The sequence below is a fragment of the Orycteropus afer genome, unplaced genomic scaffold (assembly GCF_000298275.1).
Source record: "Orycteropus afer afer isolate SDZICR_OR568_19922 unplaced genomic scaffold, OryAfe1.0 scaffold00059, whole genome shotgun sequence".
Lineage (NCBI taxonomy): Eukaryota > Metazoa > Chordata > Mammalia > Tubulidentata > Orycteropodidae > Orycteropus > Orycteropus afer.
The window spans coordinates 5989418-6004477 of NW_006921646.1; the positions used below are offsets into that span (position 1 = coordinate 5989418).

The 15060-nt window shown below is 42.5% G+C and overlaps 1 protein-coding gene across 1 annotated transcript in view; it reads left to right on the forward strand.

The window, feature by feature from the left end:
- Nucleotides 1-13745: 13745 nt before the first annotated feature.
- Nucleotides 13746-15060, forward strand: part of PIM1 (Pim-1 proto-oncogene, serine/threonine kinase) — a 101052-nt gene continuing 99737 nt past the window's right edge. The window contains exon 1 of the mRNA XM_007939411.2: nucleotides 13746-13769. Coding sequence (XP_007937602.2) covers nucleotides 13746-13769 — 24 coding nt within the window. The remainder of the gene's footprint in view (nucleotides 13770-15060) is intronic.

The following is a 15060-nucleotide window of genomic DNA, read 5'->3' on the forward strand; positions in this document are numbered from 1 at the left end:
TTGCTGAGGAAGCACAAGGGGTAAATATGTCATACAATATATAGGTGGCTTCTTCTCTCCTTCCCTAAGTCTCACTCCTCAACACAATTGCTCCACCTCTCTTCTCCCACACACTGGAACCGGTTCTTCTGGCCTCTTCTTCCCTCCCTTTTCATCCTTTCTTATTTAAAGATATTTGGCCCACTTTCCTTCTACCCTACCTCACCTCACCTGGAATAGTATCCCAACAGACAAGCTGACAAAACTTCCTTCTTTAGCAGGGGAAGAAGACAAAAGTGGTAAACACTTTAGCATGTAATTTTTTTTTTCTTTTATCCCTGTTACACAGTATCCATGTTATCCTCAGTTTACAAGTGAGCAAACTGAGGTACAGAACAGTTAAGGGCACACTGTTAGGGAACAGAGAAAGCACCACACAAAAATCCCAGAGTTGTCCCATCCCTAAGACAATGAGGGGTCTCTCCAGCCTTTCTCATCAAAATCTACCCATGTGAAGATCCATCCCCACTATGATGACAAACCTGCTACTAATGACTGTTCCAATCTTAATTTCTCAACGTGGACTTTAAGACTCACCACAGTCTTGCTTAGCTTCCTTTCCTGTTACCGCTGGGTCCCTAGTCTCTCTTCCACCCAAGCAAACCTGCTTTCCAATTCACCCCAGACTCATCTGTCCATTCCAGCCCACAGGCCAGGCTTTCCCCAAAGTTGAACAGGCCATTGTTCCCCTTATACAGGCTCATCTCCATGTTCCTCTGGCATCTTCAACATCTGCCTGCATATTGGTCGTCACCACTATAAAATGTACGCTTAAATTCACCACTGCAACCCAGGGAGCATGAATTAATCTGGAGAAAATTCAATGGTAGTGCACCATGGGACTGTTTTTGATCTGGCCCATTTCAATGTGTACATTAGAAACTCCAATTAAGGCAGGGAGGTCTGCTAATCAAAGATTATGCTATGGAGATATGCAATGAGAGGTCTGGCACACACAGAATGAAGATCTTAAAATAGTTTGACAGGCAGAACTGATGGAGCCATAGAGTGAGCATCTCTTTATTGAGTGCTCTGATGGACCAGGCACTGTGCTAAGTTTGTTTCTTTTTGTGTCACTGAATTATCACACCTCTGAGATCAGAAATATTGACCCTAATTTACAAATGAGGAAAGTGAGACTCAGAGAGGCTAATTTACCCATCCAATGCTTCCAGTCAAAGGGATTGTCCCAGAGATCCTGTTCTTTCCACCACACTATGTCACTACCCAGGAGCTCTAGTAGCGTAGTGCCTAAGGCACTTGACTGCTAATCAGAAGGCTTGTGGTTCAAATCCACCAGCCACTCCTTGGAAGGAAGATGAGGCAATCTACTTTCGTAGTGATACTGCCTTGGAAACCCAAGGAGGGGTCGCTATGAGTCGAGTCCGACTTGACGGCACACAACAACAACATGTCACTACCTACTCTGTTAGGCAAGGTCATAAGAAAGGTATATGTTTAACTTTAAAAAAAAAACTGTCAAACAGTTTTCCAAATGTCTATGCCATTTGACATTCCCACCAGCAGTGTTTAAGGGTTTTAATTGCTTCACATCATTGCCAACACTAGGTATTGTCAGTCTTTTTAACCTTAGCCATTCTAATAGGTGTGTAGTGGTCAGACATCACTTACTCAAAGGCTCATATACAAACTGAAAAGTAGAAGTAAATGCTGGAAGGGGAAGAATCTGGAGCCAGGACCCAAGGGGAATTGGGAGTATTTGGTTTGGAGAAAGGAAGTTGCTTTAAATATCTGAAAGAAGGATTAAATTTCTATATTATTTTAGAAGATTACACCAGGATTGAGAGTGTAAAGTGAACTGAGAGGCAGACTGTTCAAAGGACTTTTGATAAGTCTCTCAAAGACAAAAAGGGCTTCAGAAGAAGTGAGATCCCTATCACTGGAAATGTTCAAGTAGCAGAATTTGGATGATGCTCCTCTCAGGGATGGTGAATTCTATTTCATTCACATTGGTTGAACAGCTACTATGTACTGCAATGGAGCAAGGGCAAGAAGATACAAAAGTAAGTGTTACGATGCCTTTGCCTAAATAATTATAGTGCCATGTGATTAGGGCTCTGGTAAATGTATATGCAAGAGCTATGGGGGGTAAGAGGAAGGTGGGGCTTCCCAGAGGTGGTAGCATTGCTACTGGGTCTCAGAAATCCAGTAGGATGCTATGAAAGAATTCCTAAGCTTGGTGGAAGTTTGGATTCAATGATCTTTCAGTTTCTGTTGTTGTTGTTGTTGTTATGTACCTTCAAGTAGGTCCCAACTCATAGCGACCCCTCCTTGGGTTTCTGAGGCAGTATCACCATGAAAGTAGATTGCCCCATCTTCCTTCTGAGGAGTGGCTAAGATTCTAAAATTAGCCTCTTTCCAGTGGGTACTTCCATCTTATATGCAATATCTAGACCATTAAAAACAACCTAAAAACTTGATATCTATTTGCAAAAATGAAACAGGATCTATACCTCACACCATGCACAAAAACTGACTCAAAATGTATCAAAGACCTAAATGCTAAAGCTATAAAGTTCCTGAAAGATAACTAATTAGGCAACCTACTTTTTGTCATAACTAGTCTATCAAACACAACTAAAAATGCAAGAATGACAGAACATAAATTAGATAACTGGGACCTCCTAAAAATTAAATGGCAGAATTTGGATGATTCTTCTCTCAGGAATGGTGAATTCTTTCATTCACATTGATTGAACATCTACTATGCTCATCAAAAGACTTTACCAAGAAAGTAAAAACAGAAGCTACAGGAAAAACAATCTTTGGCAAGGACATATCTGATAAGGGTTTACTCTCTAAAACATAGAAAACTTCAAAAACTAAGAAAAAGACAAATAATCCCATCAAAAAATGAGCAAAGAACATGAACAGACACTTCATCAAAAAGGACATTCAGGCAGCCACAAAATACATGAAAAGATGCTCAAGATCACTGATCATTAGAGAGATGCAAATCAAAACTACATTAAGACACTATCTCACTCCTGCAAAAACAGCAATGATCAGAAAAATGGAAAACAAGTGCTAGGGAGGTGGTAGGGAAATCTGAACTTATACATTGTTGGTGGAATTGTAAAATGGTATGGCACTTCCTCAAAAAGCTGGAAATAGAAATACATTATGATGCAACAATCCCACTTCTAGGTATATATCCTAGAGATAAGAGGAGTGACACGAATAGATAAATGAACGCCTATGTTCATTGCAGCATCATTCGCAGGAGCAAAAAATGGAAACAACTTAAGTGTCCATCAACAGACGAATGCATAAACAAATTTGGTATATACATACAATGGAATGCTATGAAACTATAAATAATGAAGAGTCCACCAAACATCCTATATCATAGATTAATCTGGAGGACATTATGCTGAGTGGAGTAAGTCCATTACAGAAGGACAAATATTGTATAGTCTCACTATTTAAAAAGGTCAAGAATAAATGTGCACATAGAAAACAATGTTCCCTGAGCATTACTAGGAATGGGATGGAGAGGGAAGGGGAATTGCCTTCTAAATAGAAGATATTTGTTATTTTTGGTGCTAGGAAAGGGAAAACCAATTATGGGTGAAGTCAGCACAACTTGACCAAGGTAAATAAAAACACTAAGAAGTACACAAGAGAAAGGGATAATTTCAGTAAATGTTATAACATACACAATTTTATTACAACCAGAAAATATGTTTATGGTTACATAGGTAGATATGTATGCATATATGTGTATAGGAAGGCATGTGTGAGTAAACACATGTACATGTATTGCTGTATCTGTTGTTGTTGTTGTTATGTGCCGTCGAGTCAGACCTGACTCATAGTGACCACTCCTTGGGTTTCCGAGGCAGTATCACTACGGAAGTAGATTGCCTCATCTTCCTTTCAAGGAGTGGCTGGTGGGTTTGAACCGCCAGCCTTCTGGTTAGCAGTCAAGTGCATATGTATATACTTGTTTTTGTGTGCTGTGCCATTGAGTTGATTCCAACTCATAGTGACCCTAGAGGATGGAGTAGAACTGCCCTATAGGGTTTCCAAGGCTATAAATCTTTACAGAAGCAAACTGCCACATCTTTCTCCCTCAAAGTGGCTGGCAGGTTAGCAGCTAAAGGTTTTAACCGCTGTGCCACCAGGGCCCACTGTGCTGCATATATATCTATCTCTCTCTATATATATATATCTATATGTAACAAAGCACATAGGAGGCACAGTTATATGGAAGCTTCCTAGACACATCCAAACAACCTGTGGGATTGATTTACTGGATTAAAAAGGCTTAGGACCATAGTCTCTGGGGTCAATTTAGTCAATTGGCATAACATAATTTATAAAGATACTGCTCTACATCTTAGCTTGGTAAGGAGCATCTGGGGTCTTAAAAGCTTGTGAGTAGCCATTTAAGATGCAACTACATGGAACAAAACAGAATGAAGGAAAACCAAAGGCTCAAAGAAGAAACTAGTCTATAGGACTAATAACCAACATGAAGCTTCATCTGTCCTGAGACCAGAAAAACTAGATGGTGCCCAGCTACCATTACTGACTGTTCTGACCAGGGACATAATAGAAGGTCCTGGATAAAATGGAAGAAAAATGTAAAATGAAATTCAAAATTAAAATAAAGGCCAGACCTACTGGACCAATAGAGATAGAGCAACACCCAAGAATATCACCCTGAGATACCCTTTGAACTTGGAACTGAAGCTATTTTTGGAGATCACTTTTCAGTGGAACAATAGATTGGCCTACAAAATAAACAGTATCACCTATGAGTAATCTGCTCCTGTAAACAACTATATGATACCAAACTGTCAACAGTTATCCCAAAGCAAAGACCAGAAGTCAAGGAAGAGGAGGGAAACTAGATCAATGGAAATGGAAGAAAAAGAATGGAAATAATGAGAATGCTGACACACTGTGAAGATTGTAATCCATGTCAGCAAACAATTTTTATAAAAATTGTTAAATGGGAGCTAAGTTTGCTGTGTAGACTTTCACCTAAAACACAATTAAAACAAAACAACCTACAAGTCCATTTATAGGGCCCAGGCAATATAAATTAAAGTCCATCCTTATCATAGAATAGTACTCAGCTGCAAAACAATGCACTCTGCTCTTTACGTATTGATTTAGAATGATCTCCAAGATACATTGTTAAGTGAAATAAATAAATAAGGTCCAGAACACAGTGTATGTTGGGCTACCATTTGAATTTTTATAAAAGGCAGGGTAAGAATACACACACGCACTCGTGTTTTTATTTGCAGAACATCTCACATCTCTAGGCCACCTGAGAAACTGGTAACATAAATTGCCTTTGGATGGGAAGTGGCTGGGAGACAGGCACAGGAGAGAAACTGGTTCCTACATACCCATTTGTATCCTTAGAATTTTAACTATTAAGTGGATTACTATTAAAAATGAAATCAGTAATTCAAAAACACAAAAATGACCAGAATTGCCTGGTGAAACCCCTGAGACTATGACTCCTAGCTGTCCTTCAGGTCTAGAACTGAACTCACTCCTGTGGCTTCCAGCCAAACAAAAGATAAGGCATATAAGCTGAATATTTACACTAGGTAGATACACTCCTTGGAGAGATCAATCGTGGGAGAATAGAAGGGCTGTGTATGCATAGGGAGACAGACTAGGGAGCAAGAGTGCATGGGAGGGAAGGACACAGGGAAGAGGTAGCTATGAGGCATGTGGTGGTTAAGTTTGTGTGTCAACTTGGCTGGGCCTGGTTGAGTGGCTGGTCATCTGAATGTAGTTATTTCCCATGGTGAGATTAGTAATTAACTCTATGGTGGAATCTATTGGAGTGGCTGACTGGCTGCTTTGGGTATGTGGTCTGCTTCCTGTATATAAGAAACAGCTTTGGGAATGGTGTCCAGCTTATGCCACTCTTGGACCCTGCATGTAGACGTGTCGTTGTTCAGCAGCCTGCCATGCTCTGTCAATCCTGGGACTTTCAGTGGACTTGAATTAATGGCAGTGTGTTTGGTTTGGTTTTTTTGGTATAATAGAACAATGATATTGTTCGGGACTGTGCCTTGTTACTTCTCGACCTTGAGCTTGTCAGCCTCAGCAGCCAGCAGCTGAGTGAAGAAAAGCCTCTAGCTCCAGTGGACCAGGAGCAGGAGGCAGAGCTGAAGCCCAAGGTTGAGGGGCTTTTACCCAGCCCCTAGAGCCTGGCACTTTGAACTCAGAATTAGAGCCTCCAAATTGTAAGAATAAACTCCAGTTTGCTAAAGCCACCCCATTTGTGGTATATTCCTGTCAGAGTGGCACTAGGCAACTAAAACAGGTGGAAAGTAGGAAGAGAGCTGTTACATTGTGGGAAATTGCAGTCAATGTCATGAGGCAAAATGTGTATAAATTGCTATATGGAAAGTGAATATGCTCTGTAAACTTTCACCCAAATCACAATTAAAAAAAAAAAAAAAAAGACTAGAATTACTGGACAGATAACAGCCTGGTAGAACCCACCCTTGAGACTGTGGCCCCAGGTTTTCCTTCCATCCTGGGACTAGACTCACTTCCATGGATTAGCTCTCAGCCAAACAGTAGAAAGGCCTACAAACAGAACACTTACCCCAGAGAGGTGCACCCTTTACATCAATCAACCGTGAGAGATCAGAAAGGCAGAATTTGCACATGGGGAAAGCTGGACAGACAGGAATGGATAGACAAGAAGGACACAGGGAAGGGGTAGTTACAGGGAGGAGATGGGAGGAGAGATGTTTGTTGTTGGGATTAAAAACCAAATATGTATGAACTGTTGAGTGTAAAATGAATCTGCTTTGTAATTTGCAGTCAAATCACAATAAAAAATTAAAAATTAAAAAAAAAATCACTAAGAGTCATTAGGGGACAATGAGCTTCTATTATACCAAAAAAACCAAACCAAACACACTGCCATTGAGTCAATTCCAACTCATAGCCTCCCCTATGGGTTTCTGAGGCAGTAAATCTTTACAGAAGTAGATTGCCCAGTCTTCCTTCCATGGAGTGGCTGGTGGGTTTGAACCACCAACCTTCTGGTTAGCAGCCAAATGCCTTAGGCAGTGTGCCACCAGAACTCTTTCTATTACAGGTAATGGGAAAATTTGAGAATGGTTAATGGTCATGGCTGAGCAACATGATGAATATAATTAATGTCACTGAACAGCACATGTGAAGTTTGTAGAAATGGCAAATATTTTGTTACCTATATATTTTCCACCATAAAAAAGTTGAAATCAAAATGAATCTAAAACCCAACATTTTGAAAGAAATAAAAAGTAGCTGTCTATATCAGCATGTTGCCCTCATGTGTGCTCTTTAGCCTCTTCCTAGGTGTCCATCTCCCTCCACTGAACCAGGCTTGGGGTCTATTCCTCAGAAGAGGCCTTTCTCCCCTGGGCACTTCCATCTCTTTTCTTCTACCTCTCAAAGGCATTCACCACCTAGACTGTAAACCTATTGCTGTCAGTCATTTTCGACTCATAGTGACCCTGTAGGACAGGGTAGGACTACCCCATAGGGTTTCCAAGGCTGTAATCTTTATAGAAGCAGACTGTCACATTTTTCTCCTATGGAGCAGCCTGTAGATTCAAACTGCTGACCTTTCAGTTATCAGCCAAGTGCTTAACCACTGGGCCATCAGGGATCCTTTCATCTAGATCAGTGTTTCCCAAATAGGAATATGCATGTGCATATGAATCAACTTGGTATCTTGTGAATATGCAGTTTCTGATACAGTAATGGAGGGTGGGTCTGAGATTGTTCATGCCTAGAATCTACTGGACAGCAATTGGTTTTTTCTGATTAAACAACTTGGGGTGGTGGAATCACAGGGAATTGGAATCGACTCTACGGCAACTGGTTTTGGTTTTAAGGACAGCTTCTGGGCCACCCCCTCTCTCACACTCCCTCATGAAAATTCAGAAGCCAAACCAAACTGCCTTCAGAAAGCAAAACCAGACAGTGTTTGGCACAGCCCTTCTCCCTGAGTGAAAAGCAGACGTCTGAGATCCAGGTGTGGAGAGACCACCTGCTCTGGCAGAAAGCTGAGGGCTCCAGCGGAGGCTTCCTCACCACCCAGGATGGGCACTGACCTGTGATCCTGGATGCCAGGTGGCCAAACACCCCTTCCACACCCCTTGCCCCAGGGCACGGGGTAGTTTTCCAGGCCACACACATGGGTTTCCCTGATGAGGCATTTTTCTGTATGACAAAACCCTGCTCTTAGCCACTGCTGAGAGAGATGAGTGTGGGGTGAGTGCTGGAAGGAAACCAGTGGGGGTGAACCCTCAGGGTGGATACCACCCCTGGTTGCAGCAGGTGGGGGCCACAAGGCCCACAGGGGGAGTGTTGAAAAAGGTGCTTCCTTTCTCCACACCTTCCCCACCCACCTGTGACCATGTCTGAAATTGCACCATGCAGGCTCATTCCTTTGGGATGAGAAATTGCGTCTCCTAAAATGCTCCCAAACTGCACTGCTGGTTGTAGTAGTATCATTCACGGGCAGTGTACACATCTTAAGGAGCTCTGGTGGTGCAGTGGTTAAAGCATTCAGCTGTGAACCAGAAGGTTGGTAGTTCAAACCCACGAGCTGCTCCATGGAAGAAAAATGAGACAGTCTGCTTCCGTAAAGATTTACAGCCTTGGAAACCCTATGGGGCAGTTCTACTCTGTCCTATAGGGTCACCCTGGTCAGAATCAACTTGATGGCAGTGGGTTAAAATGCTCCCAGTGAGCCCAGTGGCACAGTAGTTAAAGCTCTCAGGTGCTAACTGGAAGTTTGGTGGTTCAAACCTACCAGCCACTCAGTGAGAGAGATGTGGCAATTAATCTATTTACAGCCCTAGAAATCCTAGGGGCAATTCTATTCTGTCCAATAGGGTTACTCACTTTGAGTCATAATCAACTCCTGGACAGTGGATTAAGTTTGGTTTTAGTAAAATGGTCCCACCCATAGGAGAGATAATACATTAAGCTGTTATCAATCATCTACGCCCTAATGTGCATTTGTTGATCAGTTCTGGAATGTTATAGCCAGCATGGGCCTGGTCTAATCCCTTCAGCTTCCAAGTAAGGAAACTGAAGCCTTGAGAAGAAGGTGACTGGCTCAAGGTTGGATAGCAAAGTGGTCAAGGGTAGGAAGAAGCATAGGGATGGACTGAGGTGATGAGGAAAACCCCAATATAATCAAGGGAAGAAGGGGGCATCTTCAAGCTTGGACTTTACAGATTAACTCAGAGATAAACCAAGTTTCCCCCAAGAAGAAGAGAAGCGGCAGAGCCCATGGTAGCTTCCCACCCTGCCCCAACCTTGAGCACGAAATGCCTCCAAAGCCTCCAGTTTTATCTCAAAGTTCATTCAAATGCAACAAACATTCTACTCCTGATTTGCTTTTTCATGAAAACGATAGTGAGATTTCTTGAGAGAGAGATAATTTCCTGCTTACCAGATAACCAGCTTGTGTTTGTGGGGAGAAGATCTGGACTGCTAAGAAAGGAATGAGGAAACTTTTCACTGTATGCCCATTCGTACTTTTTTGAATTTTGTGGCATGTGCAAACGTTAAAGCCAGTTGCCCTGGCGTCGACTCTGATTCATGGCGACTCCCTGCATGTCAGAGTAGAACTGTGCTCCACAGGGTTTTCAATGGCTGATTTTTTTGGAAGCACAAGGCACTATGTGTGAGCACAAACCCCAACTCTCCAGTTAGCAGCCAAACACTTAACCGTTTGTACCACTTGGGGACTCCATGCAAATATTACCTCGTCAAAAAGCTAATAACATCTGGACCTAAAAAGTTTGGTTGGTGAGGGTCTAGGGAAGTACCCTGTTGTTTGGAAAGCAGAATGTATAAACAGAAACGCCTGAGTGTAGAACAAGTATAGTTTCTGTCACAATGTTAAATGCATGTGCCTTTTGCTTGGCAATGTCTGGTCTAGGAATCTAGCTCCCACCTGTAGGCAATGATGTTTAAGCATATTCATGGCTACATTATTTGTGCTGACCCAGAGAGGCTGGCCTGAGCATCTGTCTTGAAAGCTCCTGACGTGACTTTAAACAAAGACCAGAAACTAAATCTCCTCCTTTCCAATCTGGCAACCTTCTCACACCACCTCTTTAAAAATCACGGAGTATATAACAGTAAGTAAAATAATAACAACAGCCGATGTTGACATAGTGCTTGATTTGTGCCAGACTCTGTTATGTAGATTAACCAACGGCCATTGAATTGATTCTCACTCATAGCGGCCCCATGTGTGTAGAGTAAAACAGTACTCTATAGGGTTTCCATGACTGTGATCTTTTGAAAGCAGATCACCAGCCCTTTCCTCCAAGGTGCATCCGGGTGGGTTTGAACCATCAACCTCTTGGTTAGTAGTCAAGTGTGCAACCCTTTGCTCCACCCAGGGACTGTTACATACACTAAATAACCAAACCCAAGCTATTGCTGTCAGTCAATTCTGACTCATAGTGACCCTATAGGATTGCTACATTTCTTCTCGTGGAAAGGTTGGTGGGTTAGAAGCTGAGTGCTTAACCACTGCATAACCAGGCCTTCTTGCTATATACACTAAACGCCTTTAATTTTCACAACAACCTATTATCATCTGCCACATGTGAAGGTGAGGACACTAGGGCACAGAAGTGCTAACCTTACTTGAGATCACATAGCTAGCAAGTGGCAGAGAGAGGATCTGAACCAGAGCCAATGCCACTTCACTATACCGCCTCTCTGCACGACAGCACATAGTACGACAGCTGCAATTTCTTAGGCAATTTCTATTTGCTAAGCTGCTGTGCTAGTTACTGTGCAATGGCTTTATTTATTTTTTTTTTTTTAATTGAGATTTGGGTGGAAGTTTATAGAGCAAATTGGTTTTCCATTCAACAATTCATACACATTTTGTTTTGTGACATTGATTGCAATCCCCACAACATGACAAGACTCTTCTCATTTCCTCCTTCTGTTACCTTCTTTCCTATCCCTTCCTGTCTTCTGAGCTTTATCCCTAGGCAAATGCTGCCCTTTTGATCTCGTATGGTTGATTGTTCCAAGCAGTGCATACCTCCCTGGTATTACTGTTCACTTTATAGGCCTGTCTATTGTTTGGCTTAAAGGTGAGCCGCCAGGGGAGTTCATTTCCGGGCTTGAAGGGTGAGTCAGGGCCATAGTCTCGGGGGTTCTACCAGTCTCTACCAGATCAATAAGGCTTGTCCTTTTTATGATTTTGACTTTTGTTCCACAGTTTTCTCCCACTCTATCTAGAACCTTCTATTGTGATCCCAATCAGAGTGGTCAGTAGCAGTAGCCAGACACCATCTAGTTCTGATCTCAAGGTTGTGGACCCTGGAGTTCACATGGCCTGTTAGTCCTTTGGACTAATTGTTTCCTTGTGCTTTGATTTCTTTCATTTTTTTGCTCCAGATGGGGAGAGACCAATAGTTGCACTTTATATGATCACTCACAAGCTTTTAAGCTCCCAGTTATTACTCACCAAAGTAGTATGTAGAACATTGTCATTGTGGACTATGTACTTTGCAGTGTTTTTTTCAAAATCTTCTATAGGCCCAGTCCTGTGTTGAGTTCAGGGACTTGTCAGGGTGGAGATGTCTGAGAGATCTGGAGAAGACAATAGAAGACATGGTCCATGCCTAAGAAGCTAACAAAATCATGGAAAAAAATTGGGAATGAATAAGGGTGGTGGTTGAACATTATGATCAACTAATTAATGTCATTGTATTGTACATGTGAAAATGTCAAATGTTTTGTTCAGTATATATTTACCACCACCACAACAACAAAAAAGCAGCTGACAATATGCATATAAAGATGACAAACCTAATCCTTACATTTCTGCAATACTTCACAGTTTTCAAAGCTCTTTCTTTATTTCATTCATTCTTCTTGACAATCCTGACAAACACTGTTTATGATCTCTGTTCCAGGATGAGGACCCAAAGCTCTCCAAGTTGAATGAGGCTGCCCTCAAGTTCCTCCAACAAGTAAGAGAAGGAGCTAGAACTCAGGTCTCATGACTCCCATCTGTCAAAGAGGAATGACACACTGCCTTGACAGCCCCGTTCAGTGGTTTCCAACCTTCTCCAGTATGACTTGCTCCTTTTTACTTAAAAAAATTATTGCAATCTTGCAAATGGTTGGAGCTGTATATTGGGTCAACTGAAAAAATTCACAGTGACAAAAAAAAAACAACTAGGGCTTCAGCATGGTTGAAAAAGAACACCACAGTTGTATACCTGTTTGCAGACAATATTTGGAGTGCAAATAGACATATGGATTTCTTGCAGTAAATTTGTTGTTCATGGGCAGGTAACAACTGGATGGAGTCCACATTTGCAGAGTAGTTCAGAGATGAGGACCTGTCCAGTATCTGTCTTCTTGACCAGGACACAGGGGGAAAAGATCATTTAAAGACTCCTTAAGTAAAAAAAAAAAGAGTGGAGTGGAGGAACAGATGAGAGCAAAGGAGCTTGGCACAGCGAGATAGGTCTTTGGGGAGGCCCAAAGGGTGTGTGGGCATATATATATTTCTGTTGGAGGGAAGGGTTGATTCTAAAAGGTCAAAGACCACTTCAGCAGTTGAGAGAAGAGAGGGCCAGAAGTGGAGAAAGGGTGTAGAGGGGATATAATGCAAGTCCAAATCCCCTATGTGAAGTCTTTGGGGGTCAAATATGTTTTACATTTCAAAGTTTTCAGATTTTAGAAAAGCAACATGGTGCTTGTACTACATATTTTGTAATACCAGGATTTGGATCAGGATCCTGTAATCAAATACATTAATATTTCTGCGACGAGATGTATGAATAATCACACTATGTGGGAATAAACAAAGACTGCAAATAGCCTCACATCATTCCAGGTCAGGTTTTGTCACCAAATATGTTTCATTTTCAGAGCTTTTAGAGTTATTGATAAAGGATGTTGTTGTTTTTTATGTGCCATCGAGTCGGCCCCGACTCATAGCGACCCCTCCTTGGGTTTCTGAGGCAGTATCACTACAGAAGTAGGATTGCCCAACCTTCCTTCCGAGGAGTGGCTGGTGGGTTTGAACTGCCAGCCTTCTGGTTAGCAGTCAAGTGCTTTAGCCATCATGCTACCAGAGCTCCTAGTAGACCTAAAAATTAAATAGATGTCATTCTGAGCGGTCTTGGTCTTTGTCAGGTACTGTTCTAAACAGTCTACAGGCATTGCCTCATTTAATCCTGTATCAATATGATGAAGTTATTATACTCATTTAACAGTCAATAGAACTGAGGCTCAGAGATGTTAAGTGACTTGCCCAGGTCATTCAGCTGGTCAAAGGCTGAGTTGGGGCTGGATCCCAGGTCCCTCTGACTCCAAAGCCATGGATCTTCCTGCCACTTGGAGAAGAGAAGCTCATTTTGCCAACTTTACAATTTTGCTCGGATGCCACTCATCAACACCAAAATTTCCCATCAAGGCACAAAGAGAATAACTGAAGTCCAAAGCTGTGACTGTGAGTTCTCACCTATTATTCTTAAAAGTATTTTGAGTGTTCGCCCCTCCATGCCCCCAAGCATTCTTGTCCCATCCACTCCATGTCCTAGGCCTTGGAGGCCCACACTAGAAGGGTCCATGCCTGGTGATCACTCATTGGCCTTTCCAGGAGCCTCTCCAGGCAGTATGGTGCAGTGGTTAAGCGCAGGATGCTAGAGCTGAGCATCCTGGATGTGAGTCCCAGTTCTGCAGCCTAACAACTGTGCAGCCCTGAAACACACATTCAGCCTTGCAGGGCTTTGGTTTCCCCACGTGTAAAATGGAGGTAATAATAGTATCTGCCTTGTGGCTGTAGTGAAGACTAAACGGATAAGCATATGTAAAGTGCTGAAAACAGAGCCGCCTGCCTAGAGTAATCATGTGATACAGTTCCTGCGGGTGGGCGGGGGGAGTCTTTTCTGCCCCAACCACTCCTTCCTCTACCCTGCACGCTCTATCAGCACTCTTGTAACACTTTTTCCCATTTATTTGTCTATATAACTGTTTCTTGCTATGAAATTGTGAACATCTTGAGGGGAGGGGTTGCACTTTATTCTTTTATTCATTTCTCTGTCCCCAGCACTCAGCACACTGCCTGGCACATCATTTAAAAAAAAAAAAATTCCAAATCCTTTGCTCTCTGTTGAGTTGACACCAACTCATGACAACTTCTGTAAATATATGAATGAATGAAAGGGCCCTGCTCACCAAACTTATAATTTCACATAATGTTCAACAACAATATGATCGTCATCTTCAATGAACATATCCTAAAATCTTACCTACCGTAGAGGTGTCAGGAACAGGCTTTGCAAAAAAAAAAAAAAAATCACCTGAGTTGCAGTCCCAGCCCCTGTGGAGCTGGCTGACAGTCTGTGATGGGCGATGCCCCATGTGAGAGGTAGCTGCAGAACAAGCCTGTAGCACATGCCAGCTTAGGGACAGTCAGTGCTGCTGGGCATCTAGGGCTGGGAGAACAATATGGGATGAGTCACAAGCGTGTCATCCTCATCCAAAGTAAAATAGGGTTGTTGGATAACAATAGGAACCATGTCACAAGGCAGGATGAGCCATGTGTGTGCCTCTCTGAGTGGTGTGGATAGTGCTGGATGTGGGTCAGGGAGGGGGAGGGAGGGAGAAAAGGCTTTTTGCTGGTGGTTCTGACAGACATGGGGAGAAATGGGATCTGAGCCCACAGTCAGAGCCCCTCCAGTGCTCATACTAGTTTACAACCCCCAGTTTTCACAGTTGGTTTCTATCTTCCCCGTACCTTACAAGCCATTGATATTGTTGTTGTTATTTGCCATTGAGTCGGACCCGACTCATAGCGAGCCCTCCTTGGGTTTCCGAGGCAGTATCACTATGGAAGTAGATTGCCCAACCTTCCTTCCAGGAGTAGCTGGTGGGTTTGAACCACCAGCCTTCTGGTTAGCAGTCAAGGGCCTTAGGCACTATGCTACCAGAGCTCCCACAAGCCATTGATAA